The sequence below is a fragment of the Salmo trutta genome, unplaced genomic scaffold, assembly GCF_901001165.1.
Source record: "Salmo trutta unplaced genomic scaffold, fSalTru1.1, whole genome shotgun sequence".
Classification (NCBI taxonomy): domain Eukaryota; kingdom Metazoa; phylum Chordata; class Actinopteri; order Salmoniformes; family Salmonidae; genus Salmo; species Salmo trutta.
Genome location: NW_021822795.1, coordinates 39,496 through 54,600, shown reverse-complemented (window position 1 = coordinate 54,600; position 15,105 = coordinate 39,496). Strand labels below are relative to the sequence as shown.

The following is a 15,105-nucleotide window of genomic DNA, read 5'->3' as shown; positions in this document are numbered from 1 at the left end:
CAATTAGCCTATCATAAGCTTCTAAAGCCATGACATATAATTTTTCTGGAATTTCCAAGCTGTTTAAAAGTCATCAACTTAGTGTATGTAAACTTTACCCACTGGAATTGAGATCAGTGAATATAAGTGAAATAATCTTCTGTAAATCAATTGTTGGAAAAATTAATTGTGCATGCACAAGTAGATGTCCCTAACCGACTTGCCAAAACTATAGTTTGTTAACAAATCATTTGTGGAGTGGTAAAAAAACGAGTTTTAATGACTCCAACCTAAGTGTATGTAAACGTCCGACTTCAACTGTACATACGTATACATACACACAAACGCATATATATATATATATATATTTTTTTTTTTTCCTTTATTACTTTCTAACCCTACCACCCCTCCCCTAACTGGAGTAAACTAGTGAACAACAACGCTTAGGCCTCTACTTCCAGGTTATACATACTACATACTACTTTACAATAGTTATATTTTGTTTGATTTTAGTCCTGTCCTTCCTCTACTCTCAACCTCTCATCTATTTCTGATGTCCATCCAGTTTGATTTCTATTTGCCATATATTTTTAACTGTGCTGTTTCACAGATGGACCATTTTAGGAGATAAGGTCAGAACCAGAAAAAGCTTTGCTATTGACTACAAAGATTCTATTTGCTATATTATGACTGTGTTAAGATGGCACGATGGGGTTGGGGGGATATCAGTGCAAGAGTATGTGTAAACAACATCTTATAAACAAGTTTGTAGTATTTCAGCAGTAGCACTTAGTGGATGTTGTGCAATGGGAGAAGAATGAGGCAATAATTGGCCATGAACCATAACACTTTCCACAGGAGAAATAGAATCACAAAGCAAGTAAACGCTAATGGTGTTACCTACCCCTTTGCAAGCTATATGTCTCCTATAACTGTCTTAGATGTACACCATTTGAAAGTGAATATCTGAAATTAAAGGATTTACTGGCCAAATTATAGTCTATATCTATCAGGCTTGAAGGCTTATTATGAGTCATCTGTTTTGTTCAACTTCAGATCACAATGTTTTATGCACAGAAGGAAACAGGAAGCGTCAGAAAGACAGCAAGCAGCCTTAGGCATTCCACGGAAAATGGCCCCAGGAAAGGAGGCGAGCATGCATCACCTGCTTGCATTGTGAGAGTAGATATGCAGACATTGTTCTTGACATTGAGGAACTTGTCATTCCAGTTACAGAACATGTCATTAATGTAACAGGTTATCCTATTTGTAGCCATAATTGTGAAAAATAAATCAATGCTGTCCTTTAATGGGCTAGAGGGCTTATTTTACCTGGAGGAGGGTTACTTACTGGCTCTTGTAGTTGACCAGAAATTCATGTTGCTTCTTTGAAATCTGATGAATTTACAATCAGTACTATTACCTAGACAATTGTATTAATATTATTGAAGGCTACAATAAAAGTCCTAAAATAATCTACTTCTTGTGTGGTGGGACCCCTACTCATCGTGTACCAGGTAGGACAGAATTATTCTTCCAACATCCATTAGATATGATGATCATTTAATCCCTCTTGTTTGAATCAGAGCAGAGGCTTGTATCAAAACTCAGATGACCAATGATGATTTGAACCCCATATTTATTCAAAATCTGCATAGGGGAGAGTGGGGTAATTTGAGCAAAAGGGGTGACTTGAACCACCCTCGTTTCGAGGAAACCATACACAAATGAAGCGCTCATCATTTCATGGAGTCTATGAGGAAAGAAACCACATGGAAAAAGTGATAAACAAGTAAGGTCCAAAAAACAGATTTTCACCAAGTCAAATGAATGTATTGTGTTAGAGGTTTATGCTTGTCTCTAAACCAAAATAGATCACTTTAAGATTGTTCTATACATCAGTTGGGGTCTCTAGAAGCTTTAAAATGAGGTGCTAAACCTGTCAGGCGCTGATCACTGCTAGAGGCGTCACATTTTGCCCCGCGATGAACCATGAAACAGGCAAAGCGTCAATACAGGGCTAAGATTGAATCATAATACACCGGCTCCGACGCTCGTCTTATGTGGCAGGGCTTGCAAACTATTACAGACCACAAAGGGAAGCACAGCCGCGAGCTGCCCAGTGACATGAGCCTACCAGACGAGCTAAATCACTTCTAAGCTCGTTTCGAGGCAAGCAACACTGAGGCATGCATGAGAGCATCATGAGAGAGCACGACTGTGTGATCACACTCTCCGTAGCCGATGTGAGTAAGACCTTTAAACAGGTCAACATGCACAAGGCTGCGGGGCCAGACGATGGCAGGTGTCTTCACTGACATTTTCAACATGTCTGTGATCGAGTCTGTAATACCAACATGTTTCAAGCAGACCACCATAGTCCCTGTACCTAAGAACACAAAGGCAACCTGCCTAAATGACTACAGACCCGTAGCACTCACGTCCGTAGCCATGAAGTGCTGTGAAAGGTTGGTAATGGCTCACATCAACACCATTATCCCATAAACCCTAGACCCACTCCAATTTGCATACCACCCAAACAGATCCACAGATGATGCAATCTCTATTGCACTCCACACTACCTTTCCCACCTGGACAAAAGGAACACTTATGTGAGAATGCTATTCATTGACTACAGCTGAGCGTTCAACACCATAGTACCCTCAAAGCTCATCACTAAGCTAAGGATCCTGGGACTAAACACCTCCCTCTGCAACTGGATCCTGGACTTCCTGACGGGCCGCCCCCAGGTGGTGAGGGTAGGTAGCAACACATCTGCCACATTGATCCTCAACACTGGAGCCCCCCAAGGGTGCGTGCTCAGTCCCCTCCTGTACTCCATGTTCACCCACGACTGCATGGCCAGGCACGACTCCAACACCATCTTAAGTTTGCAGACGACAACAGTGGTAGGCCTGATCACCAGCATTAACGAGACCGCCTATAGGGAGGAAGTCAGAGACCTGGCCGGGTGGTGCCAGAATAACAACCTATCCCTCAACGTAACCAAAACTAAGGAGATGATTGTGGTGTCCACATCAACAACAAACTAGAATGGTCGAAACACATCAAGACAGTCGTGAAGAGGGCACGACAAAGCCTATTCCCCCTCAGGAAACTAAAAAGATTTGGCATGGGTCCTGAGATCCTCAAAAGGTTCTACAGCTGCAACATCGAGAGCATCCTGACCGGTTGCATCACTGCCTGGTACAGCAATTGCTCGGCCTCTGACCGCAAGGCACTACAGAGGGTAGTGCGTACGGCCCAGTACATCACTGGGGCTTAGCTGCCTGCCATCCAGGACCTCTACACCAGGCGGTGTCAGAGGAAGGCCCAAAAATTGTCAAAGACCCCAGCCACCCCAGTCATAGACTGTTCTCTCTACTACCGCATGGCAAGCGGTACCGGACAAAAAGGCTTCTCAACAGTTTTTACCCCCAAGCCATAAGACTCCTGAACAGCTAATGAAATGGCTACCCGGACAATTTGCATTGTGTGCCCCTCTTTTTACGCTGCTGCTACTCTCTGTTTAGCATATATGCATAGTCACTTTAACTATACATTCATGTACATACTACCTCAATTGGGCCGACCAACCAGTGCTCCTGCACATTGGCTAAATGGGCTATCTGCATTGTGTCCCACCCACCACCCGTCAACCCCTCTTTTATGCTACTGCTACTCTCTGTTCATCATATATGCATAGTCACTTTAACCATATCTACATGTACATACCACCTCAATCAGCCTGACTAAACGGTGTCTTTATGTAGCCTCGCTACTTTTATAGCCTCGCTACTGTATAGCCTGTCATTTTACTGTTGTTTTATTTCTTTACCTACCTATTGTTCCCCTAATACCTTTTTTTCACTATTGGTTAGAGCCTGTAAGTAAGCATTTCACTGTAAGGTCTACACATATTGTATTCCGCGCACGTGACAAATAAACTTTGATTAGATTTGATTCAGATCTGGGCTCTATCCCGGGCTGTGTCGCAGTGGTCCAAACAGTGGTGGTCCACTGTTTGGACCACCACCCAGGACAATGGATCGGATCCCAGTAGGCGACCCAAAACGGCACCGCAGAAAGGGCAGACGGAGCGGTATTCTGGACAGGCTCTGTAGATGGGCACATCGCTCACCGCTCCCGAGTGTACTACTCGCCAATGTCCAGTCTCTTGACAACAAGGTAGACAAAATTCGAGCAAGGGTTGCCTTCCAGAGAGACATCAGAGATTGTTACATTCTCTGTTTCACGAAAGCATGGCTCTCTCGGGATACGTTATCAGAGTTGGTACAGCCACCCGGTTTCTTCACGCATCGCGCCGACAGAAACAAACGTCTCTCTGGTAAGAAGAAGGGCGGGGGTGTATGCCTTATGATTAATGAGTCATGGTGTGATCATAACAACATACAGGAACTCAAGTCCTTTTGTTCACCTGACCTAGAATTCCTTACAATCAAATGCCAACCACATTATCTACCAAGAGAATTCTCTTTGATTATAAATCACAGCCGTGTATATCCCCCCCAAGCAGACACCTCGACAGCCCTGAAAGAACTTCATTGGACTCTACGTAAACTGGAAACCACATATCCTGAGGCTGCATTTATTGTAGCTGGGGATTTTAACAAAGCTAATCTGAAAACAAGGCTCCCAAAGTTTTATCAGCATATCGAATGCGCAACCTGTGCTGGCAGGATTCTGGATCATTGCTACTCTAACTTTCGCAATGCAGACAAAGCCCTCCCTCGCCCTCCTTTCGGCAAATCTGACCACGACTCCATTTTGTTCCTCCCAGCCTATAGACAGAAACTAAAACAGGAAACGCCCGTGCTCACGTCTGTTCAGCGCTAGTCCGATCAATCTGATTCCACGCTTATATATGTTCCGGATAGCCTCAGACAACAACATTGATGTATACGCTGATTTGGTGAGCGAGTTTATTAGCAAGCACATCGGCGAAGTACCCACGATGACTATTAAAACCTTCCCCAACCAGAAACAGTGGATTGATGGCAACATTCACCCAAAACTGAAAGCGCGAACCACTGCTTTTAATCATGGCAAGGCGACCGGAAACATGACCGTGTCGCGGCTGTCGAAGGGATCGGACCAAAGTGCAGCGTGGTTGTAGTTCCACATTTTATTAAATCTGTGAAACTTTGCAAAACATAAATAACTGAATTTACAAAACAACAAACCGTGACGCAGAGAGAAACAAACACTACTCAATAGATAATCACCCACGAAACCCAGGACGATAAACCCCTACTTAAATATGATCTCCAATCAGAGGTAACAAGGACCAGCTGCCTCCAACTGGAGATCAACCCAAAAGAAACATAGAAATAGAAAAACTAGAACTTAAACATAGAAATAGAAAACATAGAAAAACACAACACCTGTCACGCCTTGACCTACTCTACCATAGAAAATCACATCTTACTATGGTGAGGACGTGACAGACCGAATACAAAGTGTGTAGCTATTCCCTCCGCAAGGCAATCAAACAAGCTAAGCATCAGTATAGAGACAAAGTAGAGTCGCAATTCAACGGCTCAGACATGAGACATATGCGGCAGGGTCTACAGTCAATCACGGATTACAAAAATAAAACAGACACCGACGTCTTGCTCCAAGATAAACTAAACAACTTCTTTGCTCACTTTAAGGACAACACAGTGCCATTGACACGGCCCGCTACCAAAACCTGCGGGCTCTCCTTCACCGGAGTCAACGTGAGTAACCCATTTAAACGTGTTAACCCTCGCAAGGCTGCTGGCCCAGACGGCATCCCTAGCCGCGTCCTAAGAGCATGCGCAGACCAGCTGGCTGGTGAGTTTACGGACATATTAAATCAATCCGTATTCCAGTCGGCTGTTCCCACATGCTTCAAGAAGGCCACCGTTTTTCCTGTTCTCAAGAAAGCTAATGTAACTGAGCTAAATGACTATCCCCCTGTAGAACTCACTTCCGTCATCATGAAGTGCTTCGAGAGACTAGTCAAGGATCATATCACCTCTACCTTACCTGACACCCTAGACCCACTCCAATTTGTTAACCGCCCCAATAGGTCCACAGACGACGCAATTGCAATCACACAAGAGGAATACCTTTGTAAGAATGCTGTTCATGGATTACAGCTCAGCATTTAACAGCATAGTACCCTCCAAACTACACTTGTGTGTGTATAAGGTAGTTGTTTTGAAATTGTTAGATTTTCCTGCACGGTCGGAACTAGAAGCACACGCATTTCACTACACTCGCATTAACATCTGCTAACCATGTGTTTGTGACCAATAACATTTGATTTGTTTTGACATGATGTAAAATTAGTTTCAGATTGACAGGTAATGTTTAAATGCAAAATACTTTATTTTATGTTTGGGATCCTCAGCTCAGTTTGGGACCCTTAATCCAGGCTGGACAGGAGGAAGTCAACCTGCATTTCTAGATTCACCATCACCTGCCACGAGAGCCTCTGTGGGCTTTCATAGATGGACTCATCGAGGTTGAAGATGGAGTCCAACCACGCCTTCATCTGATCCTGACGACAACAGACACATCATCAACTATTATTTAATGACCAAGTACAAAGACAAGGATGAACAAACCATCACACACAGTTCAGGATAAAGAGAGAGAGAGGGAGAGAGAGAAATGCACCTTAATGAGGAGGTAGAAGTTCCCAGCAGACTCTGTCCAGGCTTCTCCAGGAGGGTGAATCTTCATGATCACTTCCACGAGCAGATAAAAGAAGGTACCAGGCCTCTGGAGAAGGAACAGGGGACATAAGTGGGTGTCTACAGACCTGGTATGGCTAGTGTGGATATGGTAGATAAACAACAGGATGTTTACATTATTAGGGCCACTTACAGATGTTGGAATAGATGTTTTTCCTTCCAGAAGGCTTAGTAGAACAAATTCATAAAATACATCCGTGAAGTTGATGTGGTTGATCTGAAGTCGAACAAATAAGATAATTACATCATTTTCATTGACAAGCACTTTAGAAAGTCTCATTGAGTAGATGTTGGATGAGCAGACGGTGCCTGCAGCTAACGCTCAAGCTTGTATGTAAACCTACTCCTACAAGAGCCATCTCCAGCTCTAGTCGCTCCCTGTTTGCTGGCTCATTAATGAAGTTCACCAGGATGTCATAGGCCTGCTGAAACTGCCTCACATCCTCAAAACAAAACAATCATAAAATTCCTTAGAACTTGGATCATAAACTCAAAGATTCAGCTCTGTAATTCTGATTGTTTGGCTTGTAAGACATTGGAACTTTTCAACTAAACCTTACAAATCACTATTGCCTAAATGTAAGCCACTGGGCAAAGACTGGTTGAATCAACGTTGTTTCCTTGTCATATCAACAACAAAAATGTAATGTGATGATGTTGAATCAACATGGAAAACTGATTGGAATTGAAAAAAGTCATCAACGTATTTTTTTCACCCAACTTTTAACCTAAGTCCAATGACATGGTACATTTGTTTTATTGATTTCACATTGAACTCAACCAAATGTAACTAAAAACTACACGCTGAAATGACGTCTGTGCCCAGTGGGAACTATATATCTGGTCTGATGAATGCTGTACAATTATGTGAATGGTTACCTGCTGGTTGAGCTCGGACAGTCCACTCAACACCATCCTCCCAGCGTGGGTGAGGTAATTAAGGGAGTTACTGTCTGAGGATGTCAGAGCCTGTGAGAACAAGACAGTACATTTAGAAATAGTACACAAATGTACATCAAATGAAAAACAAATGGTGGTAAATTCACACTTTCTCACCTCCATAGCACGTCGGATACCGGCCAGCCTCAGAGAGAAGTTGGTTGTCCCTTGGTTTCCAAAGTAACTCCTGTAAATAGAAATGTTTAGTAACAAATGTGCAACATAAGAAGCTAAAGCATACATTAATGCCATGAGATTAAGAAATCCTTTTATGTTAGACTATGTTACAACTGCAAGATCCAGAAAACCATACCAATCTAGGATTATAATTTGATCATTTGTTTGTTGCTGAAAAACTTGTAGTGTATTTTAGTTTTAAAAAGGCTTTTAAAGTTTGTAATTTCCACTTGGAAATTTCAGACTTGACTTGCCCTAACGGAAAATCTATCAACCCCTACAAAAATGTAAATTATAATACACATAATAACTAATATTTCCTATGCCAAGAGTGTGGAAAGCTGTTATCAAGGCAAAGGGGGGCTATTTGAAGAATCTTAAACCTAAAATATATTTTGATTTGTTTAACACTTCTTTGGTTACTACATGATTCCATATGTGTTCTTTCATAGTTTTGATGTCTTCACTATTATTCTACAACGTAGAAAATAGTAAAAACAAAGAAAAACCCTTGAATGAGTAGGTGTTCGAAAACTTTTGACCGGTAGTGTATATAAAGTGTTTCAACTCTATATCTGAAATGCTAAAGGTGTTTTCTTTTTTAAGACCATATCCATGTGTGTGAGGTGTAGACTTTTGTTTCAAAGTAGATTTGTTTAAGACTACTAAGAAACACTGTGTGTGACCCTGATTTAGCCCACTGCAGTAAAAGGTTATTAAGGTCCTACGTCTGTATAACTACAATATAGGGGCAGATTATTTCAAAGCAAATGTTTTTACTATAGATGAACACATGACAGCAAACTCACCACAGCTGGGGCACATCTGCAGCATTATGTTGCTCCTCCACAAACTCCTAAAACAGACATCACATTAACATCAACTCTGGGCTCCCAAGGTAAGTCAGTTAAGAATTTGTTCTTAACTAACTTACGTAGATAAGTAAATAAAATAAATACTAAACTGCATTTCACCTTCAACTGAAGCGGACAAAACATTCAGTGACATCATAACAATACTTTCATCTTGACCTAAAAACTGGACCCTATACAGACAATACAAACCTGTTGATACCAAAACACTGTGTTTGGAACACAATGACACTTAGACACACACCTGTACACACAAGTACAAATGTCAGGAAAACAAAGAAAAAGGGTTATTGACTGTAGAAAGAGTTTTACCTGAGGAGTGCTGTCAGGGGTCTGGTCCTGGGCCTGGTCCTGGGTGAAGTGGTAAGGTGGAGGGGAATCGGAAGGGAACGGGGGAGGCGGAGGGGGAGGTGGAGAATCCTGGGGGAACTGGTGAGAGGAGCCAGAGGACGGCTCATGAGGGATGGTGAAAATGTCAGAGGTAGAGAACTGATACGCCATCATGTCATCCCCCCTCTCCTGGAACCCCTCCACTGTGGTGGAGATATCCACCTGCTTTTTAACAAACAACACCGTCAGCCCAACCACAATGTTGAAAACCCCTCAACCAAACACTGAAATAAATCCTACCGCAGAGAAACAACGAGGCATACCTGGGCGTCCTCATAATAGGTGAACTCTGACCTCGTCTTGACGAGGCAAGACCTGAGTTCATGGATCCTTCTACCAAGGAACTAAAAGATAGGATAGAAATTCAAATGTATCATCTCATTTTGTCAACATTTATTTAAATAGGTAAATGGACATTTGCCACTTTCCATTTTTTGTTATGAAAGTGTTAGACTGTACCTTAATACCAGTCACCTCCATGTTGGTGAGGACCACCTGGACAATACCCTTTCAAAGAGACACAGGGAAAAATTACATTTCATTCAGGAAATATAAGTAGCCCTATATTTTGTGCATCATTTGACACAAATCAGGTGCATTTGAGATGAAAGATCAGTTGAGAATCTCTCACCCATGGGTCCAGGATTTTTTCCTGAATGACTCTGCTCCACCACAGCTGTTTCTCCACTCCCCTCACAATGCACAGGTGATGCATGTCCTCTTCATTTTGCTATAAAGAAAAACAGCTTCAGTCTGCACACCTCTCTGTATATTTTAGCTGTAGATTTCTATATCATTTGGCAGGCGATTTCAGTTTGGACTATCACCACTGGCAGTGATATAGAGCCAACATGATGTTCGTACAACAACTTTACCCTAGGTTTCAATTAGGACCAGATATACAAAAGAAAACCCAGAGACAAATGGTAGTTAAAACACACAGGTGTGTTCACAAATGTTAAGAATATGTCTGAAGTACCTGCACTCGTCCATAACGGATTATCCAGGTATGGAAATGAAATGAACCCCAGTTCCCAACCAGCTGCATCTTCTCATAGGGAAAACCAGAGTCTTCACTATTTGGCTGCAAAACAAAGACATCCCTTAATTGTAGAGCTTTCTCTGTGATTAATAATAAACAGACCAAGGGATTAAAGCCAGACAGGGCCACTGCCCAACCTCCTCATCCACATACTAAGGAACAAGAATGACAGACTGGTAGCCTATAGGAGTGACAGACTGGTATAGGGAGGATCACAAGAGGAGGCCACTGCATTATAGATTCTAAAAGAATTGGCAGTTGAACTACACAGGTCTGTGTTCAAAGGTTAAGGAAACATCTGAAGTATCTGCATATGAATGGATACCTGTTCAGTTTGAGAAGACAGTTCCTCCCACACCATCCTCCCAACAAGAGTGAAACAGATGAGAACAGGCTGATCCATCATGAACATCTGGGAGAAAATGAGGGAACAGACAGCAAAGTATTTCACTACTATAGTGGATACTGAAGGTAATCCTTCCTGTTAGATAAAATGTGCTTTGTCCAATAATCTGCATGGTTACCTGTGTGTTTAACACTGCCAGCTCTCTCACTAACATCCTCCCAGCAAGGGTAAGGTTATAAGTCAGCTGCTGTTGTAAAACATGTGGAATATGTTTACAGAAATGTATTTCCATATTGTTCTTCAGAAAACGTCATGTTTGTGTTTAAGCTACATAAATCAGTCATAAGACCAGAGAGAAGACAAGAGAGTATCAGTACTGTTGGACTTACAGAGCTGGGAACCCACAGAGGTCCAGACCAAGGGACTAAAGCCAGACAGGGACGCTGCCCAACCTCCTCATCCACAAACTAAGGAATAAATCAGGATCCATTCTCGAGTCAGTAAAATTACAGTTTGAATTGATTGTTATTGAACCAGTCCTGATAATGAAGCAGTATTGTTATAGCCTGGGTGCCAGGCGGTTTCAGCTCTCTGACAACTCCTTATGGGATTGTCATGCAAATACCATTTTGCCACGATGGAATTGGCAAGAGAGCAGAAACCGACCGGTACCCAGACTATTGATAGGCCTACAGTATTCTTACCTGAACAAGGACTGGGTCCTCCTGGTCCAGGGTGGGATCATGATCTTTATGAATAAACAATAAATAATTATTTTCTCTAAGTTGAACAAATACTACAAGACACCAAACATCTGTCCATGTAGTTAGGCTGATCTTATAATTGAATTGTGTTTATATTGTATGATATCACATTGTATTTACGTGTCTGCATAATGTACCAATATGTTCAATTAAACCTCAAGAAAAGGTTTGGTTTCAGAGGAGCATGTTGGTTTGTTGTTGTTAATAGTGGAATTATTAGCCATCATCATGTCAACAAATGAGCCCTAAATGGCACCCTATTCCCTATTTAGTGCACTACTATTAACTAGAGCCTTTTGACCATATAACTATGGGCCCTGGTAAAAAGAAAAATAGGGAATAGGGTATAGGGTGCCATTTTAGACGACGCCTGAATATAGTTTCAGTCTAGACTATATACAGTATGTCAAAAAGTAAGGAAGACCACGGAACTCTTCATATCATTCATTAAAATGCCATCATTTGTATGGCATGTTCAACGGAAACCATGTTTAAAAACTTTCCATTGAACTTTCCATACAAATAAAGGCATTTTAATTAATTATATGAAGAGTGCCTTGGTCCTCCTTTCTTTTTGATGACCAATTTACCCCTTTTACCAAAGAGCACCTTCTGTCTACCAAAACCTACTATTGTGTACCTTAGCAGCGCTTCCCTTCCTCCTTTTGTTCTACACGTTTATACAGTCAGTATTGTTATTTAGACATTGTAAAATCTGTAAATGTACCCTCCTCAACCGTGACAACACGGTCCACGGTCTCCACGGTGGCCGGTTCATCCTCACCGACGCCGTAATATGTGTTATAAAAGTAGACTGCGGAACCCGTTGCGATCACCAGACCAGCTGCACACAGAAGCGGTCGCTTACGGAGCAATCTCAGCGTGGTCGCTTTCAAAAAACTACTGAACGTAGGTCTACTCATTATCACCCTTCATACTGCAGTGTTTTGACCGAGTTCAAGACCATATGACACTTTCTTAGAAGTAAAGGGTTTTATAGGGAACCATTAATACGTCAAATGATTCCAATCGTCGTGGTTGGCAATGTCACAATGGGATGAACATGTTAACCAATCTGATTAAAAAACACTCAACAGTGTTAAATTGCATGTTGGGGACGATTTGGGAGTTTATAAAATTGTGAACTATGAACCATGGTTTAGAGAGCAGTGAAGTAGAGCAGTTTAGCAAATACATATGGCTCTAACTAGGAGTAGAAAAAGGGGCTGCGCCACAATGCATAATGCGCTCTCCATGGTTCTGAAAAGGAACATTCTTTCTAGGCCGAGTCCACTCACTGAACCACTCTCACTTTCACATTCAATGTGTCAAAGCGTTCAACCTCCACGCATGGGACTAAAACATCATTAAAATGAAAATTAAGATCCTAAATCTGTATCAAAACATCATGTGTAGAGGGGTTGGGGGATTGAGTCAGATATCACAGGTAATCAGCCTTTGTAGGTCTGAATATGAGGAAGAGATAGTTCAAAGGGGATGAGCCGAAAATATGGACTTGTGGAACTGTCCATGAAAAAATGAGGTGCAAAAAACTACATTTAGAGGCTGAGTCATTGTGTAAAAGCCAAGTTTACTCATTTGAAGTTAATCCAAACATTGACAATTCAACTGGGTGTCCATAGGCATGATCTCACTCAAGGTAATAGATACAGTATGCATAGTGAAATAATAAGTTAGCATTGCTACTGCCTTCTTGAGACCTGAAGTATGGTCTACCCATGTGCTATTGGCTAACCCTATGCCTAATCCAGTCACTTGATGTTGAAAATCATTAGGCATCAGCCAATCAAAGCAGCCAAACATCTCCCATGTTCATGTCTAGCACAGTCCAAGAATAATTGACTGCTTGTTGTTTTAGGCATTACTTCACATTTAATTGTCCAATATATTTTGTGTAAGATTTGATTTCTACTTCGACCACTTGGAAACGTTTCTCCGGAAGTATTCCAACACAGAAGGTCATGTTGCAAATTGAAATTGTCAGCCTTCGTGTTTGAGCTTCTCAGACAGCTAACTATTAGCTCTGTTAGCTTTAGCTTACATTGACCCACCAGGAAATTAGACCTTCACTGTTTGAAGGAGTGTGTCATCTGAATGATTGAGGCCAAGCCATTTTGAACCATGGAAAGACAGCTACTGCATACAGAGCACTGGTAGCCAACTTCTTCTATTTCATTTTAATGTCTCCTTCTTATGGATGTTTCACACAGGAAGTAAGACTCTTCTGTAAAAAGGTGCCACACATTTTGAAACAAAACAGTCAGACTTGTGATGTAGGTCAGGTTTCATGTCTTTCAAGGAATAACGAGAGAGCTGTGCAAATGCACTTCAACATTTTATCTGTGCCGATTTATAGCCACAGTGTTACAATTGGCAAATAAGTGATCAAAATGTTAATCATAAGGTAAAAGACTAGTCTTACAGAGCTGCTTTTATACTGTGTGGTGTTTTTTAAAATTTTTATTTCACCTTTATTCAACCAGGTAGGCTAGTTGAGAACAAGTTCTCATTTACAACTGTGACCTGGCCAAGATAAAGCAAAGCAGTGTGACACAGACAACAACACAGAGTTACACATTGAATAAATAATAAACAAGCCAATAACACAATAAACAAGTCAATGACACAGTAGAAAAAAGAAAGTCTATATACAGTGTGTGCAACAGGCATGAGGAGGTAGGCAATAAATAGGCCATAGTAGCGAAGAATTACAATTTAGCAGATTAACGCTGGAGTGATAAATGAGCAGATGATGATGTGCAAGTAGAGATACTGTTGTGCAAAAGAGCAGAAAAGAGAACTGGAAGGAAAGGCGGCCAAATGAGGTGTTGGCTTTGGGGATGTGTCTGAACTAGACAAAGCCTCACACCTGAGATCCACATGACTTATTTTATCAGGGTCCATTCAAATCAAAAGAGGAGCAAATAAGTTGATGCGGTATCTGTAACCTTTGTCATGCAAGACAGGCAGTTACTGATGGGTGGGGAAAATGGACATTATTTGCATCCCATTAGACATGCAAACTTGAAGGGATACGCAAGCGAGTTTCCAGTGTGATTTCCCACATAGTCTCTGACCTACTTAACAGTCTGATGGCTTTGAGATAGAAGCTGTTTTTCAGTCTGTCGGTCCCAGCTTTGATGCACCTGTACTGACCTCGCCTTCTGGATGATAACGGGCTGAACAGGCAGTGGCTCGGGGGGTTGTTGTCCTTGATGATCTTTTTGGCCTTCCTGTGACAGCAGGTGGTGTAGGTGTCCTGGAGGACAGGTAGTTTGCCCCCCGGTGATGCGTTGCGCAGACCTCACTACCCTCTGGAGAGCCTTACGGTTGTCTGTTTCTTGGACCTTACTTGCTTATCTCTTTTTCCATGTGGTTTCTTTCTTCATAGACTCCATGAAATGATGACCGCTTCCTAAATATTTGTCTAATGATTCATTTTGTGTATGGTTTCCTCGAAACTAGTGTGGCTCAACTTAACCCTTTGGCTAAAATTACCCCACTCTCCCCTATGCAGATTTTGAATAAATATGGGGTTCAAATCATCATTGGTCATCTGAGTTTTGATACAAGCCTCTACTCTGATTCAAACAACAGGGATTAAATGATAATCATATCTAATGGATGTTGGAAGAATAATTCTGTCCTACCTGGTACAAGATAAGTAGGGGTCCCACCACACAAGAAGTAGATTATTTTAGGACTTTTATTGTAGCCTTCAATAATATTAATACAGTTGTCTAGGTAATAGTACTGATTGTAAATTCATCAGATTTGAAAGAAGCAACATGAATTTCTGGTCAACTACAAGAGACATTAAGTAACCCTC

At 41.7% G+C, this 15,105-nt stretch overlaps 1 protein-coding gene across 6 annotated transcripts; it reads right to left on the bottom strand.

The window, feature by feature from the left end:
• Positions 1 to 6,338: 6,338 nt before the first annotated feature.
• Positions 6,339 to 11,827, bottom strand: LOC115184912 (uncharacterized). Of its 6 annotated transcripts, none has more exons than XM_029745472.1 (14): positions 10,881 to 11,827; positions 10,670 to 10,738; positions 10,471 to 10,557; positions 10,083 to 10,187; positions 9,735 to 9,833; positions 9,563 to 9,610; positions 9,367 to 9,447; positions 9,026 to 9,268; positions 8,651 to 8,697; positions 7,605 to 7,851; positions 7,070 to 7,168; positions 6,859 to 6,942; positions 6,649 to 6,753; positions 6,339 to 6,529 (listed from the first exon to the last, which is right to left on the bottom strand). In XM_029745472.1, exons 2-14 carry the CDS (start codon positions 10,703 to 10,705, stop codon positions 6,395 to 6,397), a joined length of 1,416 nt encoding a protein of 471 aa, XP_029601332.1. In that variant the 5' UTR covers positions 10,706 to 10,738; positions 10,881 to 11,827; the 3' UTR covers positions 6,339 to 6,394. The 6 variants fall into 6 exon arrangements, with proteins under 6 accessions (XP_029601332.1, XP_029601330.1, XP_029601328.1 ...); XM_029745470.1 differs by having other exon boundaries at positions 6,649 to 6,942; positions 7,605 to 7,694; positions 7,782 to 7,851; XM_029745468.1 differs by having other exon boundaries at positions 6,649 to 6,942; positions 10,881 to 10,958; positions 11,196 to 11,827.
• Positions 11,828 to 15,105: the final 3,278 nt, after the last annotated feature.

What these genes read in the sequence shown, in the direction of transcription:
- LOC115184912 (XM_029745468.1), bottom strand. Translation starts at nt 10,705, where the DNA reads ATGTTAGTGAGAGAGCTGGCAGTGTTAAACACACAG. An exon ending in CCCCTGACAGCACTCCTCAG is followed by an intron (nt 8,698 to 9,025) that starts GTAAAACTCTTT and finishes TGTCTGTTTTAG; the next exon opens with GAGTTTGTGGAGGAGCAACA. An exon ending in TGTCCGAGCTCAACCAGCAG is followed by an intron (nt 7,169 to 7,604) that starts GTAACCATTCAC and finishes TTTTGTTTTGAG; the next exon opens with GATGTGAGGCAGTTTCAGCA.